We start from the raw sequence: 14,023 nt of genomic DNA on the forward strand, positions 1-14,023 counted from the left end.
TCTCGGACCGCAGACTAACAGAACTGCAGGGGCTTTATAGACATCCGTTTCCTTTCCTTCGTCAGAGACAGTTAACTAAGTTCAGCAAAGATAATGAAGTTAATTTCTACCGATGTGCTGTACTCGAAGGCATGTGATGGAGGGGAGAAGTGGCATTCACTGCAGGCAGCAGATCGACAGCACTCAGGGTACACTGAGATCCCTGTGACCCTACAGAGGCTGCAGTCACCATGGAGGAAAGCAGTGACTTTCATGGTTGGGACCCACCCTCCCTTTGGAAGCACAAGAGGCTTGCAGGAGATATGGGATGACAGAATCCACTAACACACCACAGTGGAAACAACTGGGCAGCACCTAACAGCACCTCCTGCCCTGGTCCCTTTGTGCTAGAGGTTTCAGTGGCAATATGAAATCCACCACAAGTGTCCCCTTGGTATTCCCAGCACAGCAGACTGATGGCATCGTATAGACAACCCATAGGGGTACACCCGGACCAAAGTCTCAGCAGAGAGGTGGCATCCTGGTCTCTTTAAGTAGACATTTCAGAGCAGTCATAGTGCCACATACAAGAAAGATGGGGGAACTGTGAAAAGCAAACCCAAATTCACTCCTCAATCTGACAACACCATACGTTCCTCTGTAACTTTCAGGCAGTCAGCTCCTCAAGTGCCTCACAGCCACCAGATCTGCTTAGTGGTTCAACCTGCCTAGTCAGGTGCCTGTAGCACAGCCCCCAAACTCTCCTGATGAGGGTAAGAAAGCCAGACACTTACCCTGATCTGCCCACAAAATGTATTTTTATGTAGGCTTCCAGAAAAATTTTAAGTCTTACACCAATGGATGAGACATTAGCTAAGGCAATTTTAGAAAGACGTTCTAAGACGTTCTCTTCCAGCAAAAGTACAGACCAACTGTCCTAACAGTGTATATGAACAGAGATTCAGGCCTATTTAGTCTGACAAGGACAGTGCAGATCTAACTGTAAATACAGGCATACCTATCTACAGAAAAGGACTTCTACAGGGATCCCACTACATGTACTTGCGCAGAACACAACAGTGAGTACAGGCAGACATACTAACATTGGCAGAAACTACTAAGAAAAGTGACAGAAACTACCATTTGTTAATCATCTCCTTTGGTTTGATACCTTCTCCCCTTCCACACCCCCTAGATTTGTCCAGCTGCAGGGATATCATGCTTCCATCCATGCCCTACTAATTCCTTTTTGCTTCTGAAGGCCCACAGAATGCAGTTCTCAGGAAACCATCTTTTTTTCCCCAAAAAGGCAAATTTTTGTAATTTTTAATTAAAACTCTTCAAGTGCTGCTGTCCAGTGACATATAGATTACTGTCCTCACTGGATAAATCCTTCCCTCCCACCAACACAGCTGGTATCTATAAAACAGCACAGTTTACAACACTGGACCTCACATGAACAGAGAGGATCGTTTACAGGAGAGCACAAGTGATCTTTAATTTAAACACACATCAATAATCAAGGTAAAAATAGGGAGAGAAAGCTCTGAAATGACGGAATCCAGGAAATTGTCTCTCAAGCACACTTATAAACAACCTCTGGAACAAATGGCACTTGGGCTTACTGTGAAATTAGAGAGTTTCTCTCCCTCTCCCCATTTCCACAAGACATAAAACACTGTTTCTAATACATAAGGATCAGGTTACCGTTGCATAAATATTTACTATACAAATGTCATTCCTATGTATTCAAGAGCAGATGAGTTATCACCCTTCCTATTGAAATAATACAGCAGAGGAAACATGGTATGTAAGAACCAGCTGCCTTCGCTTCAGCAGCCTTCCAAAACATTTTTTTTTACTTGTTTGCTACCAAGGCTCTGAGAACTGCCATTTTCTTTTCAATAGGCACAACGTACCTGAGACACCCGCAGAGAAGTTCTTTAAAGATGGTCTTTTCACCACTGTGTAGGACTCTCCAACCACGAAGACCTTGTAGAGCACAGCATTGTGATTGATGAAGCTCTGAATGACACAAGGGGGGCGGACAGCTTTCAGGCCCTCTTGGTTGAAGATGATTGCCATCTGGAAACAAAAGCACACAGTTGTGCACAAGTCTTTCAGTAATTTCACACTTGCCCACCACCTGACGGCCAGAGAGAGGGAACATCTACTGGTGTGTATATATTGACCATGTCTGAATTCCTTCTCAGTGACTAGTCCTATTTCATTATGTTTCATTTCACTGACAGACAACCCTTCAAAGACTACTGGCAGTGCAGCTTTCATTTTCAATCAACAGTCCTGTCTCAGCTATTCACAATTCCAGTTACTGCTTTTAGTAGGGAACTGCAGATACAACAAATGGGAAAAACATCTGATCAAAACAGATGACAGATTTTGTACTGAATACAAGCATTTATCATGAGAATTAACAGAAGGAACAGTTCTATGTACTAACTATAAGAGTTCTTCCCCACATCTCTATTTCCTGTGGTTTGGTTCAGACCAGTCGAAATAATCTAAGCACCAGGGTTTCACCCACATTAGCAGAGAACTTTTTTCAGACTTCAGCAGTTCTTACTGCTAGCAAATACCAGACTAAAGATTTGCTTGACTTGGCTTCACCCTATTACTCCAAATGGATAATCCTCTTGAAGAGACTGGAACAAATATAACAAGATAAAAGGCATTTATAGGGTCTGAATGATGAACAGTTGCCTCAAACATCACAGTGGCAATGCTGGTAGGTGCTGAGAAGTATTCGGATGAGCACATATATATTCAGAACATGCTAGGCTGCACTTCCCATCAATTCCTCCATCACCATGCTTACATGAATATGTAATTATCATAACTGCAGTGCCCATTTCACAGTTTTTTGATGAGTATGGATGCTAACATGGCTCCAGAGAAAGCACCATTCAAGGGGTGGAATTACTTTGTATCAATGTGTCCTACAGAGCAGTGAGGATAAACTTTGGTTTGCTCTTCATCCTCAAAGCCCTGAAAGAGGTGTGCTTTCATCACTTGGCCTCTCTTCAGCGGGTTTCTGGTCAGGGTGTGTTCTAGTTCCACTGTCAGCTCTGCAATGTAGTATCTCTACAGAAAATTAAGTGATTTACCAAAATCCAAAGAAGGAGTCAATTAAAACAGGCAACAATTTCTTGTTTCTAGACCTGTACTCCATTTTTCAGAGGGTCTGTACTGTAAGCAGAGTGTTTATACTGTGTTTCCCTTGCCATTATTGACCATAAAATAGCAATTACAAGACAGTTCCTCTCTGGTCATAAATACACGTTTGGATCACTCTTGAGAACTCCGTTGTGGTAATCACTTTTAAAGTTTCTAACTGTGTAAAGCACCACACAAGCCTTCAAGCTTTTTTCCAGGGGTTCCCCCCTAGGCTCTAGACATAAGCTCCTATGATAAAGTGCAGTCTATAACTGTGTTTTAGCCTAATTTTGCTCAGATAATGGAATTCTGGCAGGTGGCTGATTTATGTCTGCACTATATGAAAGAATGGCAAAGAAAGATTCACCAAGGAAATGAAGCCCAGTCCTGACTCAACAAGCATGGAAAGGTTCATGCATTTCAGGCTGCAGCTGCAGAGGAAGCATTGACAGAAAATTCTTCAGGTAAGCTGGAGTTTTAAGTTAATTCATAAACAGGTCCAACAGTTTTCTTGGGAATGATGGCAAAATTTTTAGCAGCTGCTCCAGGAAGCTAACAGGACTACATGTCATGCTTGTAAAATGATCCAAGCTAAGGCCTGCATGAAAAATGTAGCCACATTTTTTAAAAGAAAGTGTTGATCACTCCAGATTTCATGGAGGCATTCTGCTTGTCTTTATTTACGTTCTACTTTAGGGCCTTCATCTCTCAAGAGACACTCCAGTAACACAGTGCACGTTTCAGGAGCAGCTGGGAAACCTGGACCATGCTGCTAACAGAGGAAGCAGGCACTGCAAGAGCCAACAATGAGGGCTGGGTTCTCAAAAGTGAGCTGCAGTAAGCAGGAAGGCAGGAAGCACAAATGGAAAAGAATTAAAACAGGACTCAGCTCTCCTAAATTTAGAGGAAGCCAGGCTCATAGGGAATGCGCTCCTTCCAGGAATACACAACCATTTTAGCTGTTATGGTTTATGGGAAGGAGGGAAAGCAGATAGTTCTACCTGCCTTCTTCTTCCCATGGCTCCACATGTGTTATTATAACAGAACATGCCTAGAAACCATCTTTATTTGCAATTCCCTTCCCTCAAGGAGAGGAACCAGCTGGTCTTTGCTCATACTTCTGTTCCATCTGCAGCACAACCTCATTTCTAACTAGCATCACATACGTGCTGGAAGAGAAACATGGTGTGACCTCCCAGCAAAGCCAGAGCTGAAGGACATTCTTTGCAGACAGCACTGACTGGAGACCACAAACTGATAAATGTGACTAGATGACAGAAGGCAGAAACTACTAGAAAGAATTTCCATGTCAAGAGACTGAACTCACATTTAACTTAATTTCAAATAAATCTGAAAAAAGAATGGTGTAATTAAACACAAGGGAGTAGAGGAAAAAGGAAAATCATGTGGGCAAAGCCCTCATTCTGTTCACTACAGGATCAGAAAGCCCCAGTCAAATCACCAAAGGAGGGGGGTTGGAATCAGGGGGATCATGACATAAAAGTTTTTTAACTCACCTCATGAGAGTTGGTTCCATGGGCCACTCTGGTTTTGCAAACTGGGTAAACAAAAAAGAAAAAACAATGCACCATTGAAACGCGACACATCAACACCTTAAAAATCCATTCCCAACCACACCTGCAAACCCTGGAGTTCACCAGACCAGTTTGCTTCTGCTACTATGAAATCAGAAGGAGCTGGGACCCTGGGACCCACATGATGACTAAAGCTGATGTTAATTATATTTTGAGCAGAGGAGATTAAAACTTCCAAGAAGTGAAGGTGTGGATAGGACAAGACTTCTTTGGGGGTCACTGGAAGAGTCAAATTGTCAGGCAAGGGGACAGGTGGTTATGAAAGGCAGATAATGTGCACTGGAGCCCAAAATTAGTCGGAAACTTGAAATTTTGGGAAGTGGTATATATATATATATATGTATATATATAATGTCTCATAGATATATGCTCCCATGAGCAGAAGCATTGGGATTTTTTTGTTTTCAATTTTTTAAAAGAGAGAGGGGAGAGGAGAGACAGAAAAGCACTGCCACAATACCAGGTTATATTGATTTTCTATGCTATTTTTAAATTTCATCATCATTTGGAGGGGTTGATTCAGGCCTTCTTAATATATGGGCTATGCTTCTGACTACAGAGCATTAGGCAGCCTGTATTAAGAGGACAATGTATGAGTGAAGAAGGATGGTTAAGGCCATTCCGCGGTCTTTAAGCTTCTGCTTCATAATCTAATTCCAGCAGAGCATTTGGGACAGTGATGGCAGGGAAGGAAAAGCATGTTTTTTCCACATGACTTCACCTCTGAACTTTACAAATGTGGAAAGTACCAAGGAAAGAAATACCAACTAACTTTATATCGCAAGGGCTCAAATAAAGGACCAATGTGAAACAACCTCCCCACTAAAACTTGCTACAAAGCACTAGCAGTTCATAGCAGCTGTTAGAGGCTATAGGCCCTTAATGCCTGGTATATTTAGTGATTTTTAATGGTATATATAGTAATTTTTAAACTCTTCTGCCCTCTAAGATTGTCTTTGTAGCCTGGACCAGAGAAAGGTAGGGATGAATGAGAAAAAGGGGCAGTCAGTATTGAAGGAATTTTCTCAAGAATAATAATGAATAAATACAGCAGGAGAAATCTGTGCTCAAGCTCAGAGCAAGAGGCTAACTTTGTTAGTACCATAAGCATTTCCCAGGAACACATGTTTACTGTAGTGAAGTGTTTAAAGTAAGGATCATTACTAAAAGGCAAAGTAAAAGCTGAGAGGGAGGGGTTTTGTTTCACATTCCAAGCAGACTGCTTCAGAGGATTTGTTGCAAGAAGGTTTTAACATCCCTGGCAGGTAATGAAACCCACACTTCTACAGTGTTGGCTACATCCTGGGGGGTGCCATGTGCAGAACCTACTAGAACCACAAAGGAAAAGCCCATGTACATACTGAATGGGAATGCCAGTCCATTCTTCTCTATAAGCTGCAAGATATCTTCTCCACAGGCACTTGTCAGCTCCATAAAGGGTGGTGAACAGATCCTCTCATCTGCAATACAGAAAAAAAGGACTCAAATGGAGATCAGGGGTTCAGCTTATCAGTTGCACCATTACCAGCTCTCTCCAGAGCCAGCTTTACTTTAACACTTGATATTAAAGCACTGAAAAGACTATCAGCCAGACATGAATTTGGGTTTCTGGAAACATTTCAGAAGACAAAAGGCCCAATTTTCCGATAATCTAAATGGAAATACAAAGCCCATATTTTCACAGGCAGCAAAAGCAACCACCTGCTGAGGAATATGTAGCTACGTAAGACTCAGTGAAGTGAACAGTAATCAGAATCTTGACATTGTACCTTCAAGTGTCATTTTCTAAACCACTTTACAAAATCCTGAATGGTCAACAAGTATGGCTGGAGTAGGTAGTCTGACAAAGCGATTATTAGTGCAAGGCCTGCAGGAGACCAGTGTGGATTTACTTCAGTCATAGTGCCAGCCATGGAGTACATCCCACTCTCCATGGGACCTCTCTGCCATGAAAGCATTCTTCATTTGACAAAGCCATCTGAGACACTGAGACACCTTGGTAAGACTTCTCAGTTGACTTAGGTTAAAGAGAAAAACCACAGGAAGCCAAGATAATATTTAACAGACTAGGTTTGTTTGAGGGTGTTCACATGGGGTTGCAGAAAGACTGGTATCAAAACCCATCCCTCTTAGAGACTCAGTAGGTTGGCTTGCTCTAGGTTCACATCCTGTTCAATGTAGTAGAACTTATTTCTCCGGGAATGCAGAGGAAAAGGGCAAAAGCACTGAAGGACTCAAAATACTTTAGCAGAAATCTACCTCCCAAGAGGACTGGGTTGCAATCTCAAGTGCAAAAAGAACCTTGGCTTCAGCCAGGGCTCTGGGACAGGTCAGCAGGCCCAAAGACTTTTGGACAAAAGCTGTGGGCACACTGGCAATATCAAAGCAAGAACATCACTCAAAGTAAGACCAACTATTCAACTTCTCAGTGAGCACAGTCTTTAAAGAGTACTGCCTTCGTGGAGTTTTAGCTATGGCCAGGTTAACTTTGGAGAGAGAAATGAGTTACAGCTTGAGCTGGCTGAACTGCGTTTCAGAGTATGTCTGCCAAAACTCATTTCTAAGACTTATTTCAAGAAAAACAGACACCTTCCTCCAAGAAGCAACTGAAGGCCAGCACAAATTATGGGAGCAACTGCATCTGGCAAGCTCAAGTCACAGGTTTATATCAACCAGCAGCTCATCTTGAAAATAAAGATAATGTGGCTGTTATTACCATTCACATCTATCTTAGTGAGCACAGGGAATCAAAACAAATGGAAGCTATGGTGTGCAGATGGTACAAAAACTGAAAAGTGCATGTAAACTAAAACCCCAGCAAAACTAACTGTATACTGTGTGATAAAACCATGCATCCAGAAAACACTTTACAAGCATTGTTTAGTTTAATGCTTTTCATTTTATTACAAGTATATATTTATGCATGTTCCCTCACAGAGAAGAGAAAATTGAATCACTGAAAATAACAGAGGCAAAACTCTGTATTTTGGTCTACCTATCTCAATACATGCTTCAACCCCCTGAGAACATCTGAGAACTCCAGCCATTAGCAATACTGTTGCTACAAGTTTTCCCTGAAAAGAAAAGACTTCTTTCACACATCCTAAAAGAAGGAAAAGATTGATGCTTTGAGGTCAACCTCTACAAAGCTAAACAAAACATCCCAGACTTCAAAGCTTTCAGTTTGCTGCTATGAAAACAAAAAGCAGCATCCAAAAGTGACAGCTACTGTAATATTTACAAGTCTTTGCCAGAGCAAAAGTGCCTTAGCCGAATGAATTTAAGGAATCAGATTTAGTTTACAGATACTTGGGAACAACTTTGTCTTGGCATCTCTCCCACCCTTGTGCTTAAGGCTCACAAATAACTTTGCCTTTAAATTGCAGATGCAGAGGGATGTATGGCTCCGTATCACTTCCCTTCACTTCTTTCCTATGCAAACAGGAACAGGAGACAGGGAAGATTCAGCATTCCTGCTGAATGACACTTGCGTAGGGAGGTGAAGGAGGGGGCAAACAGTAATTTCTTTGTACTTAGAAAAGGCCACCTGGATCAACAAAATTTAGTAGAAAAGACTCTTGGTACCTCAATGTGCTCCTTCTGACTTTGCACAGCACTGGCATTTTCTCCACTATCAATGCAATTCTAGCCCACTGAAGCCCCTAAAACTGATCATTGATCCACAGTCAGACCTGAGCACAAACAAACCCTTGCTCAACAGAAGACTTCAGTATGGCCTACAGCTGGAAAGCTGCTGCACTGAGTTTAACTGCACACATTTCTGAAGGTAGCTATAGGTTTTAAAAAAGGTCCTCCAGCTGCCAGTGATAATCCTCTCCTCCTTCCCTGAGGAAGCTTTCTCTCATCATCAAATTTCTGGTATTAAAGTGACACCTTCTCAGCACACCTTCTCTGCACTGAAGTCCAGGACAGACATAATTCAATGGTTGAAGGTTATATACAGTACTGTTCTACATCAGTCTGGAACTACAGCCCATGAAGTGCAAACACACACCTAGTGTGTTCATTGATCTCCTCCCTCTTTTCCTGCCAAGACAAGCTGCTTTAGCAGGTTCTTACTGATTTGTGGTCAGGTGCTGGACTCTTGGCCACTGTCACTGCTTATTTGCAAGCCAGTCATGACTGGTCACCAGGAGAAACCATTGCCAAAAAGGAAAACAATAAATATACAAATGAATCCATATAACAGTCTAGAGGTGAGAAGGGATGACATGAGTCTGGCCCCACTGCTGACCCTTTGCATTGACACTACGCTCTAATCCTCCTGTCTGAAACCAAGCAATACTCTTATTTGCAACAGAGTGAGGGTGAAGAACTTCTACAGAAGCATTCAGACTGGTTAAAGCATGAGACCACAGCTCTGGCATGCCTCCCACAGAGCTGCATTAGCTGTGCTGCATTAACAGGAGTGACACTGTTTGTGTGTCAGGACACAATCTGATACAACCCAGACCCAGGGAAGGAGCTGAGGCTGGCACTCTGTACTCGGCTCCTAGCCCTGTGCTGGGATGCAACTGATGAGAGAAGACATCTTCTAGAACTGCAAGTTTGGAAAAGACTGCCTGATCTTTCATCCTTGGCTACATAAAAGTGCCCTTAGCCCCCAAGAGATTATGACAAAAAACATTTCTATACTTTTCCACTTTCAGTATGGAACTAGAACTCAGCACTTCCTCCTTCTCTTTGGGTACATGCATTGAATCACACAATAAAGAGGTAATTGTAATTATTAACCCTAACTTCAGGCAGCCTTTACTTAACTGATGATACCAGCAGGAAAATCCTCTCCAGAGTCAAAGGTCTGCTGTGATACAAGAGGCTGTACACTTTCATAGGGCACATTTAAAGAGTACTATTTCTTTATTTTTCCAAGTGTCTGGTAGTCATTTAGAGACCTACCTTTGAAATATGGCCTGGACTCCAGGTGGACCATATCAGGTCCAGTGCTGCCAACTTAAAAGCAACACAGAAAGACTCTTTAGATCAAGAGATTGTTAAGCCCCCACTTCAGACAAGTATCAAATACCTCTAGCATTTTTGTTGTTAGAAGCAACATAACATAATTAAAAGTGAAGATGCTGTCACTGTGTTCTGCTCGCATCTTTGTCCTAATTTTTACTGTATGCCCTGGCACAAACTTTATGGTGTCTGCTTTCTGTATTTTCCTTAAATTACTCTCAGTTTTTTTCAAGATTATCTGATGTTATAGGGAGGTCTCTCTCTCCTCCATTATACTTTGAGATTTTTTCTCACCCCCTTCCCCATTTATTGTGTACACTGGTATATTTTTAACTGTTACTTCTGTTGAGCTGCTGAAGTGTGTTCAGAGAAGGGCACCAAGCTGGTGAAGGGTCTGAAGAACAAGCTCTGTGAAGAGAGGCTGAAGGCATTGAAAATGTTTAGTTTGGAAAAGAGGAGGCTGAGAGGAGACCTTATTGATCTCTACAACTACCTGAAAGGAGGTTGCAGGGAGGTGGGTGCTGGCCTTTTCTCTCAAGTAAATAATGACAGGACTAGAGGAAATGGTCTGAAGTTGCATGAGGGGAGGTTTAGGTCAGATATTAGGAAGAAACTCTTTACTGAGAGAGTAGTTAGGCATTGGAATGGCCTGCCCAGGGAGGTGATGAAATCACCAGCCCTGGAAGTTTTTTAAAAATGTGTAGATGAGGCACTTCAGGACACGCTCTAGTGGACATGTTTATACACACATGGATAAATATATTTGTTTTCATCTGGGGGGGAGGTGGGAGAACATTGATGGTTGGACATGGTGAAGTCTTTCTCAACTGTGACAATTCCATGATTCTATTTTTTCACTGCTACTGACACTTTATCCCTCCATCACCTGAATGAACATCAAGGCTGGGCTCATGGCTCACTGCAAGCATAGGGGAAGTGGGGAACCTCTGAAGACAGCAGAGAAGCTTGCAAGTGTCAGGCAGAGAACATGTGAGTGGCAGGCAGTTACCTCCTCCCTCTCTGCAGCATCAGGGCAGACACCTCTGACATGTCTGGGGGGAGTTTTGCCAGAGCAAAACTGCTCCATTTGCACTGCTCTGTTCCCATGGGATAACAGTGTTAATATGCAGGTGGAAAACACGACTGATGAAGGACAGTTTATAGGATGAATAACATGGCTAATCAACAAGAGATAAGGGAAAGAATATTCAAAGCAGGGTGTTGGTGCCAAGGAGGAGATTCTTCCAGAAGAAGTTCAACAGAAGCACAGAAGTCACAGAAGCAATAGGATGTGAAGATGGGGAAGATGCAGACTGAAGACAGCTGGTGAAAAAAAAAAATTCTGGCAGTGAGAATCAGCAGAAATCTCTATGCTTGGGATTTGCTTTAGTAAGACACTGAGCAGTGCTTCTCTACCCAGGGCCCTTGTAACACTGAGGGCCTGCAGGCAGACTGCCAAACAGGTACAGGATACTCAAACCCACAAAAAGAAGGTGGCATAAAGAAACCCAACACTGAACACACTCCCATACAGCAAGCAGGCAAACATAGCTGTCCCTAGCTGAACCCAATCTTATGTGCTAGTCAGTGGGAATCACTGTGACAACGGGGCTGTACTGGGCAGGCCCTGGATGGTTTTCAGCGAGGGCAGGTGGTCCTTGCACTATAGGAAGTACTAACATGGAGGGCAGCAGTGGATCACTGAGGGGAAAAAATAAACCAGGACAGATGAACTATAAAAGAGTTTCCTGCCTAGATTTCTTTGGTCCTTATGATTTTGGAAAGATAAGACAACACACAATAAATTGGAGATCCAATGCTCGGCATTCACAGATCAATTAACTGCATTTCTTTATCTTCAGAGAAGGAGTTTAAAAACAGAGTTCATGGTCAGAGATCTTCTGTGAGGACAGCTCAAAATTTGTGGCTAGGAAAAAAAACCTGGAGGCCACTGCCTATTAAGCTTCAGATTTACAGTCTCAGTATGTCTCCCTACCTAGTAATTCACTATCTTTTATTACCCAATCTAGGGGTTAGTCAGCAGAGCGTAGACAGGCACCAACCTCTTTCCAAGAGACCATGACTAAATCATCACACATCTCTACATTCCCATTTGCCAAGCAGGGAGAAGGCTTCACCTCCTCTTGGCTAGGAGGGGCTTTATGGAGCTGGTTTAAGGAAGGTTTCAAGTAAAAGACTTTTTAATGCTACTTAGGCCATTACAACAGCTGAACAAGCTACCTGTTTGAAGCTTCAGTCTGAGCAACCAAAATCCTGAGATTCACAGTGTTAAAACATAAACAAAGGTGTGTTTACTCAGGAACATGCTATCTTATGACCAGCCTCAGTATTGTCTCATTAGCATCATCTTGTCTGTTTGCTCAAGAAGGGCAGAGAAGCACCAAATGAGGGGTGTGATGAAGATAGTGGGAAAGTAAAAGAAGCTGGTACTGTGGATTTCTGGAACAGGTGAACAAGGACCACAAGAGGAGCACAGGAGTTCCCTGGTGTGCAACAGACTTGTCCCATAGCCGACGAGTGTATGACCCCTTAATTCTACTTAGCAATTACAAATGGAGCTCAGCTTGCACCTGGACTGCTCTTTGAAAAGGCTGCCAGGATTTTTCTGAAGAAACAGCTTGCATGACCTCCATTTCACACCATGGAGAGAAAGGCCAAAGTCTCTCTATGCAGAGAAAGGACAAAGCCATTCCTGAAAAGTGCTGATCTCTGCTGTAAACATTCATTAAGATAAGGAGGAAAGCATCCATGTCAAAATCAGCAAGTTAATTATCATACAACACTCGTTGAGCAAATGTTAATCCTTAAGATTTACAGCAGAATTGTATCAAACTGTAAACTTCCTATCCTGTTGAGAAAAGCCTTTTTTAATAGAATTCTTGGCTCTGTCATTTGAAAATATATTTTTCAGTAAACTGCTTCTAACATCTTGCACTGCTGCGTTCTCCTCCTGGGGGGACAGAGAGGACGCACAGCCAGGGCAATGTCTTTTTCTCCTAATATAATAACAGGAGGAAATCCCAACTTCCAGCTAACCCTTGCCTCCCAAGTTCATTTTCAATTAAAAAAAAAATCAGCCACACAAAGCTGGAAGATTCTTATCTTGAAGGTACCTTTATTTAAATCATTACATGACTGGGTTTTTTTCCCTTCAGAATCCCTTTAATCACTGTAAACTTATAGCTTTGGAATGTTACTTCTTCCAAGGTCAAAAGTTGGTACATCAAGGAGTCAGCCAAGCTAAGCCAACCCACACCTTCACAAGCAGCTCAGTCTCTGTCATCTGGAAGATCCCCTTCTTCATTCCTTCCTCTTGGACATAATTTTTCAGTTGATGCTTCATAAACTCTACAACTTTATGAATAAAGCTCACAACTTTAGAGAGTGTTCAGTCACATCTATTCTAGCACTTGTGAGCTGTACTGGAACATATTCAATTTGTTTTCTCTTCCCCTCAGATATGTATGCGCATGAGGAATAGTGGCAGAACAGATTTGGTTCAAAGAGATGTCATCTGTACTACACAGCACTGAAAAATCAACGCATAACTAAACAGCTATATTTTTGTACCTTACTTTTAAGCCTGTGGGGTGAAAATTCAAGTTCTCATGATGAAACAGCTGCCTTTGGGGACCACTTGGCAGTACCTTCTGAAGACACAAGAGGGCAGAGCAGATTCAGCTTTGAGGGCATTATTTTAAATTTACCCTGGCTAGACATAAAAGGAATTGAGTACTGGATAGTTATATTACATGAAGTATCTACAGAGCAACAGTCTTAAACCTAGTGACGTAGTGATTCTGAAGCATCTGGGAAGTGATTGAGGAAATCTCACAATTGAATATAAATAAAAAACTATTTTAAAATTCATAAGAACCCACCCTTTCCATGCAATTTAGAAAGGCTGATTATGGATTCTGAACACGGTGAATTCAGCTTAGACTGGAGAGAAATTATAAAAGATGAAGAAGAAATAAAGGCAAAAGACAAAGTAAAGCCAACCCAATGACATTTTTTCCCCCAGCTGAACTCTTCTTCAGTGACAGCTATTTCACAAACCTATGGTCTATACAGGATCCTCTCTTACCTTTTAGATCTAGACTTTCATCTTATGTTCAGTCACCTCAGTGATCAGGATACTAATTTCTGATTACCACGAAAGGAATGCAATTCATCTCTGGTTCAAAGAGGCAGGTTTTGCAAACAAGCACTGAGATTACTCACGGGGATGGAGTACCTGGCAATAGCTGAGCACAGCTACAGACTTGCCTTCA

The 14,023-nt window shown here is 42.2% G+C and overlaps 1 protein-coding gene across 2 annotated transcripts in view; it reads right to left on the bottom strand.

Annotated features, from left to right (window-relative positions):
* The window catches only part of ITPK1 (inositol-tetrakisphosphate 1-kinase), a 143,197-nt gene that overhangs the window by 14,131 nt on the left and 115,043 nt on the right, over positions 1-14,023 (bottom strand). For both annotated transcript variants that reach the window (XM_030452618.1, XM_030452617.1), the window contains exons 6-8: positions 6,110-6,208; positions 4,671-4,711; positions 1,899-2,064 (exon numbers count right to left, since the gene is read on the bottom strand). In XM_030452618.1, the coding sequence (XP_030308478.1) occupies positions 1,899-2,064; positions 4,671-4,711; positions 6,110-6,208 (306 nt within the window). The remainder of the gene's footprint in view (positions 1-1,898; positions 2,065-4,670; positions 4,712-6,109; positions 6,209-14,023) is intronic.

This window comes from Calypte anna, chromosome 5A (assembly GCF_003957555.1).
Source record: "Calypte anna isolate BGI_N300 chromosome 5A, bCalAnn1_v1.p, whole genome shotgun sequence".
NCBI lineage: Eukaryota > Metazoa > Chordata > Aves > Apodiformes > Trochilidae > Calypte > Calypte anna.